At 42.5% G+C, this 17,177-nt stretch overlaps 2 protein-coding genes across 2 annotated transcripts; one reads left to right on the top strand and one right to left on the bottom strand.

Annotated features, from left to right (window-relative positions):
• Positions 1-69: 69 nt before the first annotated feature.
• Positions 70-12,308, top strand: STKLD1 (serine/threonine kinase like domain containing 1). Its single transcript, XM_054284200.1, has 19 exons — positions 70-84; positions 940-1,035; positions 1,457-1,501; positions 2,805-2,879; positions 3,498-3,602; positions 3,789-3,859; positions 4,418-4,533; positions 4,882-4,994; positions 5,087-5,247; positions 5,673-5,803; positions 6,417-6,500; positions 7,182-7,298; positions 7,863-7,997; positions 8,849-8,977; positions 9,793-9,921; positions 10,489-10,617; positions 10,901-11,038; positions 11,338-11,417; positions 12,232-12,308. The coding sequence occupies exons 1-19, from the start codon at positions 70-72 to the stop codon at positions 12,292-12,294; spliced, it is 1,932 nt and encodes a 643-aa protein (XP_054140175.1). The 3' UTR covers positions 12,295-12,308.
• On the bottom strand, positions 11,659-17,130 carry REXO4 (REX4 homolog, 3'-5' exonuclease). Its single transcript, XM_054284202.1, has 8 exons — positions 16,854-17,130; positions 16,090-16,448; positions 15,658-15,810; positions 14,733-14,926; positions 14,192-14,280; positions 13,851-13,925; positions 13,518-13,592; positions 11,659-12,938 (listed from the first exon to the last, which is right to left on the bottom strand). Exons 1-8 carry the CDS (start codon positions 17,046-17,048, stop codon positions 12,837-12,839), a joined length of 1,242 nt encoding a protein of 413 aa, XP_054140177.1. The 5' UTR covers positions 17,049-17,130; the 3' UTR covers positions 11,659-12,836.
• Between the last annotated feature and the right edge of the window lie 47 nt (positions 17,131-17,177).

The raw sequence follows: 17,177 nt of genomic DNA, 5'->3' as shown, positions 1-17,177 counted from the left end.
GTGGGGGTCTCATGTCCCCAGGGCCGCTGCCCCGCGGTCCTGGGTGGGAGGCCGGGCTGTGCCCCCGCCATGGAAAAATATGAGGTGCTGCCCTCAGTCTACCCGGCAATAAGCAGCATTGTTGGGTGTCGGTGGTGCTGGAGGGGTCTGTGTGGGATACAAGGCCCTCAGGGGGGGCTGTGACCAGGGCAGGGGCTGTGGGTGCCTTTGGGGGACATGGTGAGGGTAGCTCTGACTGGTTAAAGTGGCTCTGGAGGGGTTTATGAGGGGTCTGTGACCAGGGCAGGTGCTATGAGTGACCTTGGGGACGTGGTATGAGTGGCCCTGAGTGGGTAAAGTGGCACTAGAGGTGTTCATGAGGGGTCTGTGACCAGGGTGCCCTTGGGGACATGGTGTGGGTGGCTCTGAGTGGGTAAAGTGACACTGGAGGGGTTTATGAGGGGTCTGTGACCAGGACAGGCACTGTGGGTGGCCTTGGGGACCTGGTGAGGGTGGCTCTGAGTAGATCAAGTTACACTAGAGGGGTTTTGAGGGGTCCATGGCCCTGGGGATGGTGTGGGGACCCCTGAGAGCAGCACACAAGCAAAGGACATAGAGCAGCTCAGGGGGGTTCCATGGTCCTGGAGGGGGTTTGGGGGTGTTTTCAGCCCAGGGAATGCCCTGAAGGGGAGGGAAGGGAAGGTCAGTGTTCCTCCCAGCAGCTGAGTGAAGGTGGTGAGAGTGTCCCAAGGCCAGTGTTCCTCTCAGGGGCTGGATGAAGGTGGGGGTGTCCCAAGGCCTGTGTCTCTCTCAGGAGCTGGGGTGAAGGTGGATGTGTCCCCAGTCCTACCCTGGGGAGCTGCAGGTGTTTTCTGTGTGGAAGGTTTCTATGGAATGGGGTTTTTTTGCCTCGGTTGTTCTGCCCTAGCTGAGCAGGTGCTCTGGGTGTGCCCTGTGCAGGTGCTGGAGCAGCTCCAGCCCGGGGCACTGGGCACGGTGCTGGTGGCTCAGCTGAGAACAGAGCAGGCTGCCCAGAAGAAATATGCAATAAAGCAGGTGAGCAGGTGGTTGCTATGAAAACAAGTGTGTGGAATGTTTGTTGTCTCCAGGGGCACCAGGATAATAGCAAGAGACCCATGCTGGGCAGCTGAGCTGCTGGATAAGAGCAGGCTTGCCTGTTATAGTGCTGCTTTTTGGGAAAATGGGAGATTCAGATCAGTTTAGGGGAATGTTGAGGCTCAAAGTGGGGAAAGGGCATCAGCCTAGTGAGGTCCCCTCAGTGCTCTCACCTCAGCTCAGTGCAGAAACACTGTCACACAGCTTTGTTTTACCCAACTCCTGACACCAAAACTGCCCCAAACATGAGAGATTTGACCTATCATTGAAAATTGATGTAATTTGCACCTTGCTAAGAGTGTTCTGGATTGTTCCTTGCTGCTTCTGTTACAGTCTCAGCCCTGTCTTTTGTTTGGTGCAGGTTGAATGCATTGACCAACACCAAGCAAATGTGGCCTTGAAGGAGGTATTGGTGCAGTCTTTTCTTTACTACTTCACTTACAAAGACCAAAGTCTTGGTAGAACCAAGTCTTTTATCTGCAAGGATTAGCTGAGTAAATAAGTAAATCAGGTAGGACTATTTGTGGGGTGTGCTCTCTGCCCTCTGCTTGGGCTCAGGCCAGGGTTTTGTATTAATTGTTGTTATTTATGGATATGTAAATTCAAATGGACAGCTCTTCTCAGAGGATAGTTCCTTCTCAGGCTTTTTGTTTTGTGAAGCCAAAGGACAAAACTCATCATTTTGGCCTTTAAACTGAAGGAGAACCTTGATCTGTTTATAGTTTATTATTAATAACTTGATGTCTAGATAACATATTTCATTATATGCTCATTTCTCAGAGTTGAACATTTTTATTGTGAATGATTTTCTCCCTTTGTTGTACTCTTTTTTTTTTTTTTCTGGTGCAAACTTTGTCATAATGCCTTGAGTAAGAAGCATCAGAAATACTCTTAAAAGACCAAAAATAGTTTCAATAAAATAGTGGAATAGCACATGATGGATGAATCTCCCAGTGCCCAGTGTGCATGACATCTGGAGTTGGAAAAGAAGAAAAATAAATGTCTCTGCAGATATTTTATCCTGGTCAGACCTTTCTGACCTCTTTCTGTTCCAAATATTGCATTACCAGTAAAACTTATTCCAATTTTTCTATTGAAAGAAATATTGAATTACATCTATTAAAATAAATGTAGTTGTTACATTTGGGAGCCTGGCTCTTTTCAGCTTTTTATTTTGTGCCTGCACAGCCACAAACACAACTACAGGAGAGTAACCTGAATTCTTTTTATCTTCCACATAATCAGCAAATTTGCTGAAGTGGTGAGGATTTGTTAGAGCCCTGCACAGAAACCACCTTCCAGGAGATAAAAATCTCTCCTGCCATTGTATTTGCTGAGGTTCAAGCTTGCACGGAGCTTACAGGAAATAATGGCTGCACTTGAAAAATCAGCCTGACTTCGATTCTAAGAAATGTTTTCAGGTTAGGATGTTAGGAACTGAAGAAGGGGGTGGTTCACACATCATCTCCCTGTGGATCAGTTTATATCTCTGAATCTCACAAGGCTGTTGCAGCACTGGGTGAAATATTTTCCTTCTTTCCACATTTGTGTATGCAAATATTTAACAGAGCTGGCACTTTGGAAGAGTTGGATCCGAAATGTGGCATGAACAAGTGAGGAACTGGCTTTGGGTGTTATTTAAGGTCCTGTTAAAGGGAAGGGCTGTGTAGCTATAGAAATCTGTCTCTATTTTATCTTTTTCTGTGCAGGCAAAGGATTTGCTAAAACTCTGCCATGTTAACATCTGCACTTACAAAGAATTGTTCCTGACTTGGAACAGTGAGGTGAGAATGGAACAGGATTAGTTAAACTGGAATGTGTGGTTTGTGTTCTAGGCACAGGAGCCTGTTCACAGATTTAAATTTGGGGTCATTGGGGTGAGATGCTAAAAAAGAAGGGGTTTTGATTTGAAAAAATCCTGATTTTTTTTCTTTTTTTGGCTCCTGAATACACACACTAAAAAGCTGTGCATATGTATGGATTGGAGTCCATCACATGGCAGACTCCAGATTCTGATGGCAATTAGTGTGCAATTCTGATTTTCATGCCTGCATAGAAACCATTCTATAGGGGACACAAGAAGCTGAAAACCCTGACTTTATTGGCAGATTTTCTTCAATGCTTGGACAGAACCTTTGATGATTTTTTTGGATGTATAATTGATTTGAATCATCCTATACAGCTTCAGATAAGATGCTTGAGAGTGGTGGTTTGTTTTATTTGCTAAAACAATGAGCATGCTGTATTTTTAATGAAAGAAATTAAATATTGTCTCTTCTGGGAGAGAATAATCATCTCAGAACCCTTTTTTTTTTGTACTGTGAACATCACACCCACCAGCTTGGTTTTGTCTCTGTTACCTGCAAACAATTCAGCAATTTTGGTGCAATGTTTTATTGCAGGTCTCATCTCTGTTCCTCTGCCTGGTAATGCAGCACTCAGGCCAAGGAGATCTCTCAGCTCTAATCAGGGAAAAGAGGGAGAACTCAGAAAAGATATCAACCATGGTAAAAAGTCCAGAGGAGGCACCTGTTTGAACTGAGAGACTTGTTGCTTTTCTGGTATTCCTTCTTTCTGAAAATCCTCCCCAAAGCCTTCAAAGCACAGGAGGGTGGTTTTGGAAGCTCACTTCTGAAAGAGATTTGAAAGTTCCTCAGTTTGTGTTACACTTTCATGTCTGTTTCCCTCCACAGGTGGTTCAGAAGCTCCTGGGACAGATGGTGGATGCTTTGTTTTACATACACAAACAAAATATTTGGCACAGGTGAGCAGAAATCTCATTTTCTTTGTCTGACAGGCTCCTGTTCTTTGCAGTGCTCAGAGCCAGGGAATTTTACTCTTCCAAAAGGAGAAGTAGGGGGTAGAAGTTCCAGATTTTAGATTAGTTTTTTTTTTTACTTCTGAAGTTACCTATTTACTGAGTTTTGTTTGGAATACTCATTTGATTGAGGTATTATCTCCTGGGGTTTTTTTAGTGTTTAAAAAATTGTCCATCTCTTTAAATGCTCACATTTTGGTGGCTGTGATGGACAAAGTTTGTGTATCTGAATAAGAGACAACCCTTGCAATCCATGCTCAGATCAATCTGTGTCCCAAGCACAAATTTTAAAGCATTTAGAGAGGAAAATAATTGTATTTTGGTTGATATATTAAAAAAAAACCCCAAAACACAACAAAACACAAACAAAAAATGTCCAAACCAATTCCCCACCCCCACAAAAGCCCCAAACCAAAACTTCTGAGGGCTAAAGATGCAGGGAATTTGTAATTAAATGTGATTAAACTCTAATTTCACAGGCTGACAGAAATATTTGTGTTGCAGAAATCTGAAGCCATCAAACATCCTGGTGACTGGTGAGCCATCCTTCATGCTGACTGACTTCAGCACTGAAACACTGATGAGTGATGAGCTGAAATGGAAAATCAGAGTGGAAGAAGGTAGATATTTGCTTTGCTATTTTTTCTTTCCTACTGTATTTTTAAAAGGTTTCAGTTGTGGTGAATATTTTTATTCCTCAGAGAGAAATGAGGAAAGAGGAAAAAGTTGTCTTTCCTCTCCTTTCTCTGCTATTTGTCTTCTAAATAGGATTTTCAAAGGCAGCTGTCTGCAGCATTAATTGTGTTCACAAGTGAAAAATGTAGATATGTGTATGAGTTTCTGCAGTCAATACACTTGGAATCCTTTTTAGCTTTGTCCTCAGGAACATCTTAGAGAAATGTTCATTAGTTACAGTGTTTTGTAGTTTTTGGAAGCCCAATGTCACCATGTGGTTCCTGTTTCTACAGAAAGCAAGTCTTGGATGGCTCCAGAAACATTTGGGTTTTCTTTCACTGAGAAATCTGACATCTGGTCCCTGGGCTGTGTCCTCCTTGACATGATGAGCTGCTTTGTTCTGAATGTGTGTAAGAATGATTTATTTGGGATTTAAGGGTCCTGGGCTCATCAAGATATCTGAGTATGTGGGGTTCTCTGCCACTGTGCTCTTCCCAGGCAGAAGAGATAAAATCCTTACTGCAGGGTATCAGAGGGGACAGCAGCTGCCTTGAGGGAGTCCTGACCCTGATACAGGATGGAGAAAGAAATTATTTGCCTTTCTTCCCACTTTTATTGATGATGCTACAGATTGAGCCCAGCATGAGGCCCACAGCAGGGTGAGTTCTGGCTGCCTTCCCTTGATTTATTTTGTCCTAAACCTCTGCTACCTCCACAAACTGGGAATGTTCACTGCTGTTGGAAAGGGTTAACATTGCTTATCCTCCTGCCTCAACAAATTGAGTTATTAAAGATTTGATATTCCTTCAGAGGGGACACTGAGATGCACAGGTGTCCCTTTTTGCAGTTATATTATAAATTATACACAATTTTATGAGTCTGAACTTGACACCTAACATGGCTTGTGCCATGTGAGCTCTTTTTTGAGCTTTTTGGAAGTAAATTAAGTTCTGTCAAAAACAATCTAGTCTAGAAGTAATATTAGATTTTTTTATATCAAAATGAAACAATACCTGCAGATTTTTTCTTTTCTAACTTATCAGCCCTAACTCACTGGGGCTGCTTTTGTCTCTCAAAATTCCAGGGATCTGATCACTGATCCATTTGTTGAGAAATGCCTGATTTTTGCTGGTGAGACCTCAATAAAACTGAAGAAGTCTCTGCTTCCCACAATAGCAGATGAGCTCTTGCAGGGAGGAGTTGAAAATGTTCTAGGTAATAAGGAGAATAAGATTAATGTAAGAGTGATTTTCACAGGAAATAAACCCTTCCAGTCAGGATGTATTAGAATTGGAAATAAATTCTTGGCCACTCATTTTACCTGCAATAAAATGAGATACTCTTTGGAGCAAGGATCACTATGTTATTTTTCCTCTAAATTCCTAAGGTTCTCATGCAAAAGTTAAACAGGCTCAGAGGTCATTCCTCAGAAAATTTGGGAGCTCCACTTATTTTGTTTGCATTGTAAGATGTTTGCTGATTCATGCCACAAGGGATCTGCTCCATTATTTTCCTTCAAAGTAAGGAAAATGTTATTTTAATCTGAAAAGTCTCTTGGAATAATGCATTTAAAGCTCCTCTTCCTGCTCTGATTTAATATTCCAACAGATCCCCAAAAATATATATATATATATAATGCAAAATACATTGTGAATCATAACACTTGATGTTTAATGAGTTGGGGGGAAAAGTTTTTCTCTTTTCATCAATCCCAAATTTTATTATTTTAATTCATATGAATTCACATCTTGCACAAAACAGACACAATTTGAGTGCTTTGTGTAAGTGTTTGTGTGGAATGGTTGGAAGAATTTCCTTGCTTTCTCAGCATTCATGCAGGCTTCCTGGGATGTTGAAGAAGTCCAGGCTGAAGGCATTCAATACCTTGCCAGCTTTGTAGAGGATAAAACAGGTAAGGCACTGCTTGATCTATTTATTTATTCATTTATTCTGCTCCTTCCTTACATTTTGAGATAATAGGAAGAGGAAAACATTTCTAATGCCCACAAATGAGAATGAAATTGTTCTCTTCCTATTTCTCTAACCAGTAGTGATGGGATTGTGTTGGTTCTTGTTCTGTACATGCTTTTGTTAACCAGCAGAGGGGTTTTACTGGATAATAAAAATGGGCACTGGGGGGAAAAAAACCCTGTGATATTTGAATTTGCAACAAACTGACATTTGAGGAAGGTAATTTCCACAAGCCCTGTGATGACCTGGGGGTAATTCCTGGGGCTGCAAGGGTGGCAGAGCAAAAGGAAGCTCCACATGGCCAATTCCTGTGTCTGTAAAGCTCTGAAGGTGAGAGCTGTGTGTTTTCTCCCAGAAGCTGCACATTTTTCAAAAGAAAATCTTTCTTTTGAAAGATTTTCAGATCAAAGTTCATAATTCAAAGCACTCTGATAAATCAGTTATAAAATGCTCTGTCCTTTGACAGCACTTTAATGCTGGCATTGGTTTATGATGTTAAAACTCAGGGTTTTTCTTAGCTTTAATTGATAGGAGACATTTCCCACACAGGTTAAAACAATTCACTCTGTTTTGTTCTCTTTGATTCAAGAGCCTTTCTCAAAGAATTTCTTTCTCCCCACAGCATTCCCCTATCTGCTAACATGCACAGAAGTGATCACTCTTGCCATGAAGGTTCACACAGATTCTCTGGATTTACAAGTGGATGGCTGCACTTTATTGCTTGAAATTCTTAGTCAAGGTACAATTAAGATTTCCTCCTTCTGCTGGGTCTTGTAAAGATTATTGAATCCATTATCTGCTCAATTAACAGTTTTAGGGGATGAATTTAAAGAACTAAAGGAAGTTAAGCAGCTTTTTGAATTCTCATGGCCTTCCTTCAGGACTGGCACACAGCACTTCTGTGTTGAGTTAATTTTAAATATAGGTGCTGATCTTGTCCAAGTTTGTTTTCATGTTATGTAGAGTGTTGCTAGAGGACATAAATAAGACTCTTGTTGTTTTGGTGTTTAAATTCTAAACCATAAAAGTGGTTTTGGGTCTCTTGTGTGGTCTCTGCTGTCACTTTCATGGCAATTTACCCCGAAACCACCTGATGATATGGGCTTAAAAATACTAAGAATTGAGTTTCAGCAAATGAAAGTTTAAAATAACTTTTGCTTATTTTATATGAAGAAATGCTGCTAATTGACTGCTTTGCTATGCTGATTGCAGGGCAGGGGGTTCAGATTTCATTCAAAACCACTGAAATCTTTGTGTTATTCCAAATATTTATTATTTATTATTTATTTGTTTGTGGTGACAGCTCTGAAACAGGGGGTGACGATGGCCCTGGATGAGAGTGTGGCCAGCTGCCTGTTACACACAGTGAGGGAACATTCTGAAAATGAAGAGTTCCTTTCAATGCTCTGCACAGTTCTGATGATGGTTTCAGCCAGTGGTGGGTCACCTTGCTCCTTCTTTGGGGAATCTTAATTTATTTTTATTTTTTGAAACAAATTCAAGATATAATCCACACTGAGAGCTGTGGGTAATTATTAATTTAATAGTGGTAATATTGATAAGATTGACCAGATAGTGATAACACCCCTGAAAGTTTAAGATAAATGCTGAGGCTTCAGAGATTTACTCTAAAAGATACAATTCTGTATTTCCTCTTGGTTTGGAAACAAGTACAAGCTCTGCAAATAGTAGTGCTTGAGAAAATGAGGGCACAGAACCTGAATTCTATTTTGGACTCTGCCATGATGAATTGAAACCATTCTCCCTAACTTCTCTACTTTGTTCTCTTTTCTTCTGAACTTGTAATTGCTAAATATTTATAATATTTTTAGTTGTTTTCAGTCAGTTCAACAGTCATCAAAGAGTGTTTTTAGAAATGGTTACAGTGGGATTTAGCAGCAAGGGGGAAATCTTCAAAAAAATTATTACAAAGAGTCATGTCTAAAACCAAGCTATTTTTACCCAGCGTTTCCTAATTCTGAAGCTTAGTTTGAATCGTTAAAATGGAAACAGGTGAAAAATTGTAATTTAAATCCTCTCAGTTCCTTTCCTGCTCTGTGAATTCCCAGTCTGTGAGGAAGCAGGATGGCCAGGCATGCATTTGAAAGGATCAGATGTGTTAAATGCATCTTGTTAAAGAATTCGGTCTGTTCCCTTGCTTCCTTTTGTGCAGCTGATGGGCTCATGTTCCCGCTCTGTTATCTCAGTTTAAACACCTGAGTGCTGCCTGTTTCCAGCCCAGTGAGTGGGACAAACCCCCGGATTCTATAGAATTTCTGTGGTTTGCAGAAGTAGCTGCGGAGAACCTAAGGAAAGTTGGAATCATCCCGGACCTTCTGTCAATTTTGAGACGTTTTCTTCATAACGACAATATCTGCTTCTCTTGCTGTGCCGTTCTCTGGAGCTTGGCTGTGAGTGGTGAGTAGAACACAGGAATATTGTGCCTGCACTCCTGTGGCTGAGGGGCAGCAGGTATTGAGCCTAATTGAGTTCAGACATTCCTGTCGCTGGGACTGGATTTTCTCCCATTCTTGCTCCATGGAGATGGAATGAGATAATTTTTCAGATTCCTTCCAGCCCAACCAATCTGATTTTGTGATTCTGGAGAGTTGTTTCCACAGCACTGCTACCATCACTTTGTGATCCAGAGTTCGATAAAAACAAAAATCAATGCAGAGTTTTTAGCAACCCTTTATGTGATAAGGTGTCACATTTGAGCCGTTCAGGCCAAGATGTGACCTGATTTTATATTTACTGATTTGTTTGTGATGTGTTCTTGTGGAGGTGTGTTCTGATCATCATGCAAGGCTGGAAGCACAGCTTGTGCACAGTTTCACCTGGGGTGTTTTATTCCCTCTGTGCAGCAAATTACCCGTTGGATTTATGGGACAGCTGAATTTCCATCCTGCAGCCTGGATACTGTCAAAACTGTGGTTATTCCTGGAGGCTTCTTGCTGTGATCCCTATGCATAATTTAAATGACAAAGAACACTAGTTCCTGCAGAAGTTCAGCTTTCTCCAATAAACAGAATTATTTATTAGTTCTGTAGCACTGGGTTTGGTTCTGTACATTTTTGATTCCTTCCCTCTGCTGCCCTCCAGACTAAACCAATGTTGCATTATTCCAATGCCAGCAGCCATTAAGGTTTTACTGATATAATTTGACACACAATGATATAATTACTTCATTAAATAACTGCCTGCTGCATTTCCTTTCTGCTAAGGGAATTCAGAGGATAATACAGACCAAGCAGTGCTGGCAAGTGCTGTCCCTGTCACCTCGGCAGTGCTGCAGGAACACCTCCAGAATGGAGTCATTGCAGAGTCTGCCTGCTCAGCTCTGTGGGCACTGGCACTCCAAGGTGGGTGACCCCAGTGTCCCCTTTGTCCCTTGGGCATGGGAAAGGCCGGGATGTCCGTGTGTCAGTGGTGACACTGCAATCCGGGCTGCTGGGCTGCAGAGGCTCTGCAGAGGGCAGCAGAGCGAGGAGCTTGCATCCTCTCCTGGTTGCTCTTCCTGCACTCTGTGGCTCCCTAATGGAGCCATTTTTGATGAGCTGCAGCAATTAAATCACCAGATACTGCTAATGGGGAGTCCACTGGTGGGCAGCTAATTTGCTTGGTTGATTTGGAACAGTGTTTCATGTTAAAAAAGAAAAAAATCTTTCATTATCATTTGCACTAAGGAACTCATCCTTGCAGTCCTACTCTGTCTTATTTCTTCCTCATGCAACAATATTGTCACATTTACCTACTGCCTGCCCTTGTGCCATTGTTTCACTGAGAAAAGCTGAGCAAAACACTCTCAGCAATCTCATTTCTATTCCCCATCAGCAGAATAAGTTGAGTATTCAGGACTCTTTATTCTTCTGGCCTGAAGGATACTGAAATTTTGGGCTTTCCTGTGTGTTTTGTTTCTTTCTTTAAAGGTTGCTTAGCTGACAGTGACTTTGAGCCCACAGCAGCACTTCTGCTGGATGCACTCAGGATGAACCCAGAAAGAAAAAGGCTGGTGCAGAATGGCTGCCTGGCTTTAGCCACCCTTGTGAGGCTCTCAGGTAACATTCAGCACTTCTGCTTTTATTAATTACCAATCAGCTCCATCAACATGAAAACAATCATTAAATTCACTTCTGACCTGCATGACAGTGTCAGCTGCATATCTGACACTGAAGATATCTGCATATCTTCTACTTTTACCCAATTGTGCTTCAGAATAGTTGTTAGGAAGACTGAAAATAATGGGCACAACTTCCTGAAAATGTGCCCTGAGGCAGCTCTGAGGGGATGGGAAGCAGATCCTGCAGTCTGCAGCTCCAGCAGTGTTTGTCTTCCTTGCAGAAACTGCAGCTTTGGCAATTCTGCTGGACTCAAAGGGTAGTGGAACAGAGCTGATCAAACAGGAATATCACCTTCATTCCCACGAGCCAGAGGTGGCAGAGGCTCTGTGCCTGCTGATGAATGAGATGGTTCAGTATGGTGAGATGGCTGCTGCTGCCACTTGTTGAGTCTCCCCCTCTCTCCCAGCCCCAAAATCAGTAAAACCACAACAGCAGCTCTCAGGGACATGTTAGCTGCTCTCAGGAAAATCTTTATATCTCAGAAAATTGCATTCATCCTCCTGAGAATTTACTCCACTTGTTCCAAACAAATACCACTCTGATGGTAAAACATTTTAACTTCATCTTCTCCTGCCTCCTCTCCCTGTGCTCCTTTAGCTCCTGCTCCACTGGCAGTTGTGCTATAACCATACATTTTCTTGTTCATTGGCACTGCAGATGAGGTTATGCTGAATATGAGGTCCCAGAAAATGGAAAAGCTGTTGTCTGAAATAAAATTCCAGTTTCCATTCAGCACGGTATGGAGAAGTCTCTGTGATAATAAAGTATATTAATGTATTATTTCTGGTGAGGGATTTGATCATAGTGCAGAAATTTAGAGAATTAGCTGCATGTGGAGTGAAGAGTGAGTTTGTAAGGATAGTTCTATTTATTGAGAACAAGTGGTTGAAATTTGTTCTTGTTGTTGTTAATAGTGAAATTTAAAAAAAATATGTTCTGGTCTCTTGCAACATTACATTAATTTATTACAGTCCTCATGCTAAACCAGGCTGAAGTTTACAGGAATAAAGCTATATTACATCCAATTTATTTTTGGTTTGGAAATGGCATTGTTAACAAATAAACAAAAACCCAACAAAAATTCTTTGAGTTTGTGGGAAGATTTAACTTGCATTAAATTTCACCAAGTAGTCACACTGAAAAAAGGGAAAACCCAGCAAAGTTACCAGAGCTATTTAATGTGTTACACTAATATTTCTTCTGCACTGGCTTGCTGGCAAGAAACCAATAATTAGGTTTGTTCATCAAGCCAATAAAACTGGTTAGTCTTAATTTTGCTGATTTTAGTTTTGTATTTACAGAATTGTTTTCAAAGACAGTCACAAACTGTTCTCCTGCAGGCACTGCCTGCACCCCTTCAATGAACACTGCAGCCCCAAGGTAGCACAGAAAAAATAATCCCAGAAGGGGAGAAAGCTCCCTCTCCTGTTGTAACAGCAGCCACTTCAAAGACCTGTGTTAGAACACATTGTTTTTATTAATAAATGAATACAAAAATAAGTGGAGCAACAAGGTAATCTTCTGCCTGACAATTCTCACATTTCTCTCCAGGAGATTCTGACCCTGGTGGATGCAACACTTTCGAAACTGAGGAAGGAAAAATGCTTTGTCTGAGAACAACACTTGGCCACTGCTGGATACAAAAGCCTGGAGCCTCCATTAGAGGATTCCTCTCACCAGAAAAAAGAATATTGGGCTATTAATAATATACAAACAGGTATTTATTGGTGGTATGGGCACTACAACTGTGTAACAGCAATAATTAAGAATTCACCTGGCAGTAGACCTCACTTTGTGGGCCTTAACATACTTGAAATAAAGATCTTAATCCTTGGAGTTTTGACAAAGCAATGACAGTTTCTTCCTTCATCTATCATAATTTAATATTTTTAACTTACTCAGTGTCTATTTCTGTTGAAGGAATTTAACTGATGAAGTTCTTCCCAACTGCAGGCATTTGTTACAAAGGTTGTTTGAGCACAGTAGCAGGCATCAGGCACAGGGTACCAGCAGCATTCCTGTACTTCCAGGTTATTGCAGCATTGTCTTTGGATTGATTTTATCAAGTAGCTGCTGTCAGTTCTGACTTATCTCTAAATTTGGAATGTGACATCAATCCAGAAAATGCTGCAGATGAAAGATTCTGCCCTGTGTTTTTAATTTTTACAATTTTTCTTGTTAGCTTTGTTCTTAACAGCAGCTTCCCATTTCTTTTTCTCCAGGGTGTAAAGTCTCATAGCTGCTTGTGCATCCTGGATCTGAAACAGAACAGACCAGACAAGGATGTGAGATAATAAACAGCTGAATCTTCCATCCTTTTAATACATCCTTCCAATTAACATTTCATGATCTCTTTCTACATTTAGGCTCTGTGCCTAGGGAAAGGGATAAATGGTGTATTCAGAGTGCAGGGCCCACCACAAGGCTCTGCATTGGAAAGTCCTAAGAGAATTTTCTCATTGATACAGTATCTATGAGCTCCCCTCCCAGTTTTGCTTCCCCAGTTCATTCCTCTTTTCCATCCTCCTGCCCACTGAAATAAAGGATCTGCTGAGGTTCAGGGGTCTCCCACTGTTTACCAATCCTGCCACAGTGCAGAATGTTGCTTTTAGGGTAAACAGATCTTGATCATTGCTTTTCCCCCTGGGAATTTTAACAAGAACTCAGAGTTAAGAGTTGTGCAGAAGTTGTTTATGAAGTGAGTGAACAGTGAGCAAGCTGAGATGACAATGTCACTGCTGCAGTCCAGGCAGAGCTTGCGGATTTTCACTGGGATGAAGGCACAGCCCTGGGGACTGAAGCAGAGCCAGAGCTGGATGTTCTGGGCAGGTACCTACCGAGCAGTGCTCTGCTGTCTGCACCTGGACATTGAGCAGCTTCTCACACAGCAGCTTCAGGGATGGCCTGGAACTCTGGGGACAGAACAGATCATAAACCATGCTGTCTCACAGGACTTGAAATAACAGAGATGGGTGTTATGTAAAAATATGTTCCTCAAAGTACAGCACATCTTAACCTCTGCTGGTGAAATACCAGGAATAATTAATTAATTAGGAGATTTTTGTGTGCATAGGTAGGAAAGAAGGAACAGGGTGAGGTAAAAGCAAGCTCAGGAGTGAGTCAGCAGCTCTGGAGTCTGTTAATTGAGCACCTTCCCAGCAGTCTCCTACCTTGACTCTCTCTTTGAAAGGTTTGTATCTCTGTGTGTCCCTGATCATCTTGTGAGGGTGATCAAGAAGTAGGACCTAGAAGAAATCAGATTTTCAGTCTAAAATGTGTTACTGCATGAAACTTTACAGAGCTGAATGTGCAGCTGCCCTTTGTTTCCTCCCATCCACTATAAGAGACTTTAAAGCCATGAAAGGAAAGACCCAGGGTTGGGCAGGGCTGGATTCAGGAGGTTTCCAGGAGCTCAGGAGTGTTCCCTTGATCCAGAATGATTTATCAGAAACTCCATTTTCAGTGTCCCTTGATCCAGAATGATTTATCAGAAACTCCATTTTCACTGTACCTTTAGGTCATTCCGTAGGGCGTGCCCAACTAAAATCCTTCCCTGCAGGATCTCAGCCACCTCCTTCTGAACTGTTTTAAAGTCTTCACCTAAAAATGCCACACAAGGAAACACCTTCTATGAGCAACCACTGCATCTTTTCTGGGAAGTAACTGATCCTTGGGACTGTAATTATTGTACAGTACACTGAATCTCTGCTTGTTAGAACACAGAGAATTCCATAAAGAGAAAAGAAAATTATATTTTTTTATACTATGTTCCACCAGTTAATTCCTTCAAGGGTGTAGAGAATTCTACAAAGAGCACAGCATGAAAAGGAAATTATTTTTTTTTTAATACTATATTCTACCAGTTAATTCCTTCAAAGGCGTTGGTGATCACTGTATAAAAACACTTCTTCCCACAATTTTTCTTGGCATTAAGTTTAAGTCAAATCTCAGCATTTTGCTTTCCCAAATTAGGTCTCAAAGCCTTCCAAACTCAGCCAATGAGGGTTCTGTACAGCCCATTGAATCTTCCCACTTTGGGGGACCCCTGGTACCTGAGTTTATGTTCTGAGGCCGGATGCCACTGACAGCTGTCCTGTAGTCTGTCACCTTCTCCGTGGGCTTGACAAACTTGTCATACACACACTTGCCAAACTGGTTGACGATGGACACCCGAGCCAAGATGCTGTCCTCACCCTTGGGGCCAACCCCCACCATCTCACAGTCCATGGCCACGGCCCTGGTCAGCCTGGAAGGCAAAGGGACACCTTGGGGACACCTTGATGTGAGCAGGGCAAAGCCTGGCAGCAGGGGCAGGGAGATGTCAGCTCAGTGTGCAGGTCAGTTATCAAAAGCCAGTCTGACAGCTCTGAAATTATTATTATTATTATTATTATTATTATTATTGTTGTTGTTGTTGTTGTTGTTGTTGTTTAATTGAAGGGATGGGACTACAGTCAGGTTAAAAACAATTTACTGTTCAGACTAGGGGCTGTGAGATTTATGAGGGTAAGTAGTTGGTTATAGCTCAGGAGTACTTATAAATTCTTTGTTACAAAACAATATATAACTTTCTAATCTAACAGACACTTGCTACAAAGTTATTTTGCTTTTCTAACCTATCACTTTTACTTATTTTTACCCGACTGTGTATACTTTTATCTAATTTATACTTTTATCTAATATTATCATGTTTCTATTATAACTTCTAAGCTCTTAGCTTACTCTGTACAATTACACCCTGACATTATAAACCCTTCATTATCTTATTAATACAGTTTTTTACTTAAGGTATACTCTTACTTACAACTATAGAAACATAAGTTTATGATTTTTCTGCTTAATGTCTGTGTACTTTATTTTTACATCAATCTAAGCCTCTTCCAAGGCTGCAGATCAAACCTTTCAGTGTCTCTGGAAGTTTCTATCTTCCCATTTCTCACACTCTAATGCCATCCTTCCCCCTGCAATGTCACTCACCCATCAAAAGCCTTTTCCTTAACCAGCACCTTCTCCACAGACTGGCATTGCTCTGTTTCAAGCCCCAGGTTCCTTCTGGCAATTTTTGCTGCTTCAGGTCCTAGTGCTGCTTCAATATCTTTGGGATCAACATCATCAAACCAGATGTCAGCCCTGGGAAGAACAGATTTAATTACATTTAACACTCTCAAAGCAATCTGGTGTCTGTTGTACAAAAAGTATGTTTACTTTTAAAACCAAGAGATAAACCCTGTGAAAATTAAGTCTATGGCTGGCACCTCTGCAGGTTTCTTGTGTCTGAGAAGTAGGGGCAAAATGTTCCTTATTTCTTTCAGAATTGAGTCTGGAAAAGTGCAGCTGTTTGGAATGTACCTCTGTGAGCTCCTCCCAAAAGAAATATTCACATCCAGGGCTGCTGCCTGAAATACTCACTCTTTGGGCTGCTGCTCCACGGGTTCCTCAGCTTTCCTCCTCTTGTGTTTCAGCTCATCCTTCTCCTTCACAACAATGCCATTTTTCCTTTTTTCTCTGCTGCTTTTCCCATTGCTTTTGGTGCCATTTAAGTTCTTATTTGCTGTAACCCCCTTGGATTCTGGCTTGGCCAGAGGAGGACTGGTTTTAGCAGCACCACTGTCCATTTTATTTGTGGATTTGGTCTTTACCACATTCCCATTCCCATTGACTGCTGGGACTTCTGGCCTTTTGGCTGCTTTGAGTGGCTGCTTCTTTTTGGTGTCTGTTTGACCCGTGGGGATGGGCTTCTTGGAGTTATTTGCCTTTTGTTTCAGCAGCTGAAATGACATTAAAAAAAAAAAAAAGATAGAAAGATAAAGGAAAAGAGCCTGGAAAAGAGAAGGCTTTAGAGTGACCTAGAGTACCTAAAAGGAGCCTTCAGGAAAGGGAGAGATGGACTATTCACATGAGACTGGAGTGACAGGATAAATAGAATGACTTCAAGTAGTGTTAGATGGATTTTGGAAACAAATTCTTCCCTGTGAGAGTGGGCAGGCCCTGGCACAGGGTGCCCAGAGCAGCTGAGGCTGCCCCTGGATCCCTGGCAGTGCCCAAGGCCGGGCTGGACTTTGGGGTTTGCCGGGACAGCGGGAGTTGTCCCTGCCCCGCGGAGCTGCATTCAGGCACTGCCAGCATGGCCCCGCTGCTTCCCTGTCCCCACCGCATCCCCCGGTGCCCCTCACCTCCTGCAGCGCCTTCCAGTTGGAGGAGAACTCCTGCGGGTTGCGGGGGGGACCCACAGCCGCCATGCCGGGGCCTTTGGACGCGGCCGCCGCTTCCCCGAGGGCCTTCCTCTTCTTCCTCCTCTTCTTGCTCTTCCCGCGGGCCGCGCCGCTCGGGCCCGCCGCCTGCGGCTCCGCAGGGCTCTGCTTGGCCATGGGGGGGTCAGCGGGGTGGGACCGGGACCGGATCGGGAACGGGATCGGGATCAGGATCAGGGGACAGCGAGTCTCACTCGGGCCGGCGCTGCCGCTGGGGGACCGGCGCAGCGCCGCACCGCTCCGCCG

Source organism: Melozone crissalis, unplaced genomic scaffold (assembly GCF_028551555.1).
Source record: "Melozone crissalis strain CALT ecotype California unplaced genomic scaffold, PUWL_Pcris_2 ptg000041l_1, whole genome shotgun sequence".
NCBI lineage: Eukaryota > Metazoa > Chordata > Aves > Passeriformes > Passerellidae > Melozone > Melozone crissalis.
The sequence above is the reverse complement of the archived record's forward strand: the minus strand, read 5'-3'. Positions and strand labels throughout refer to the sequence as shown.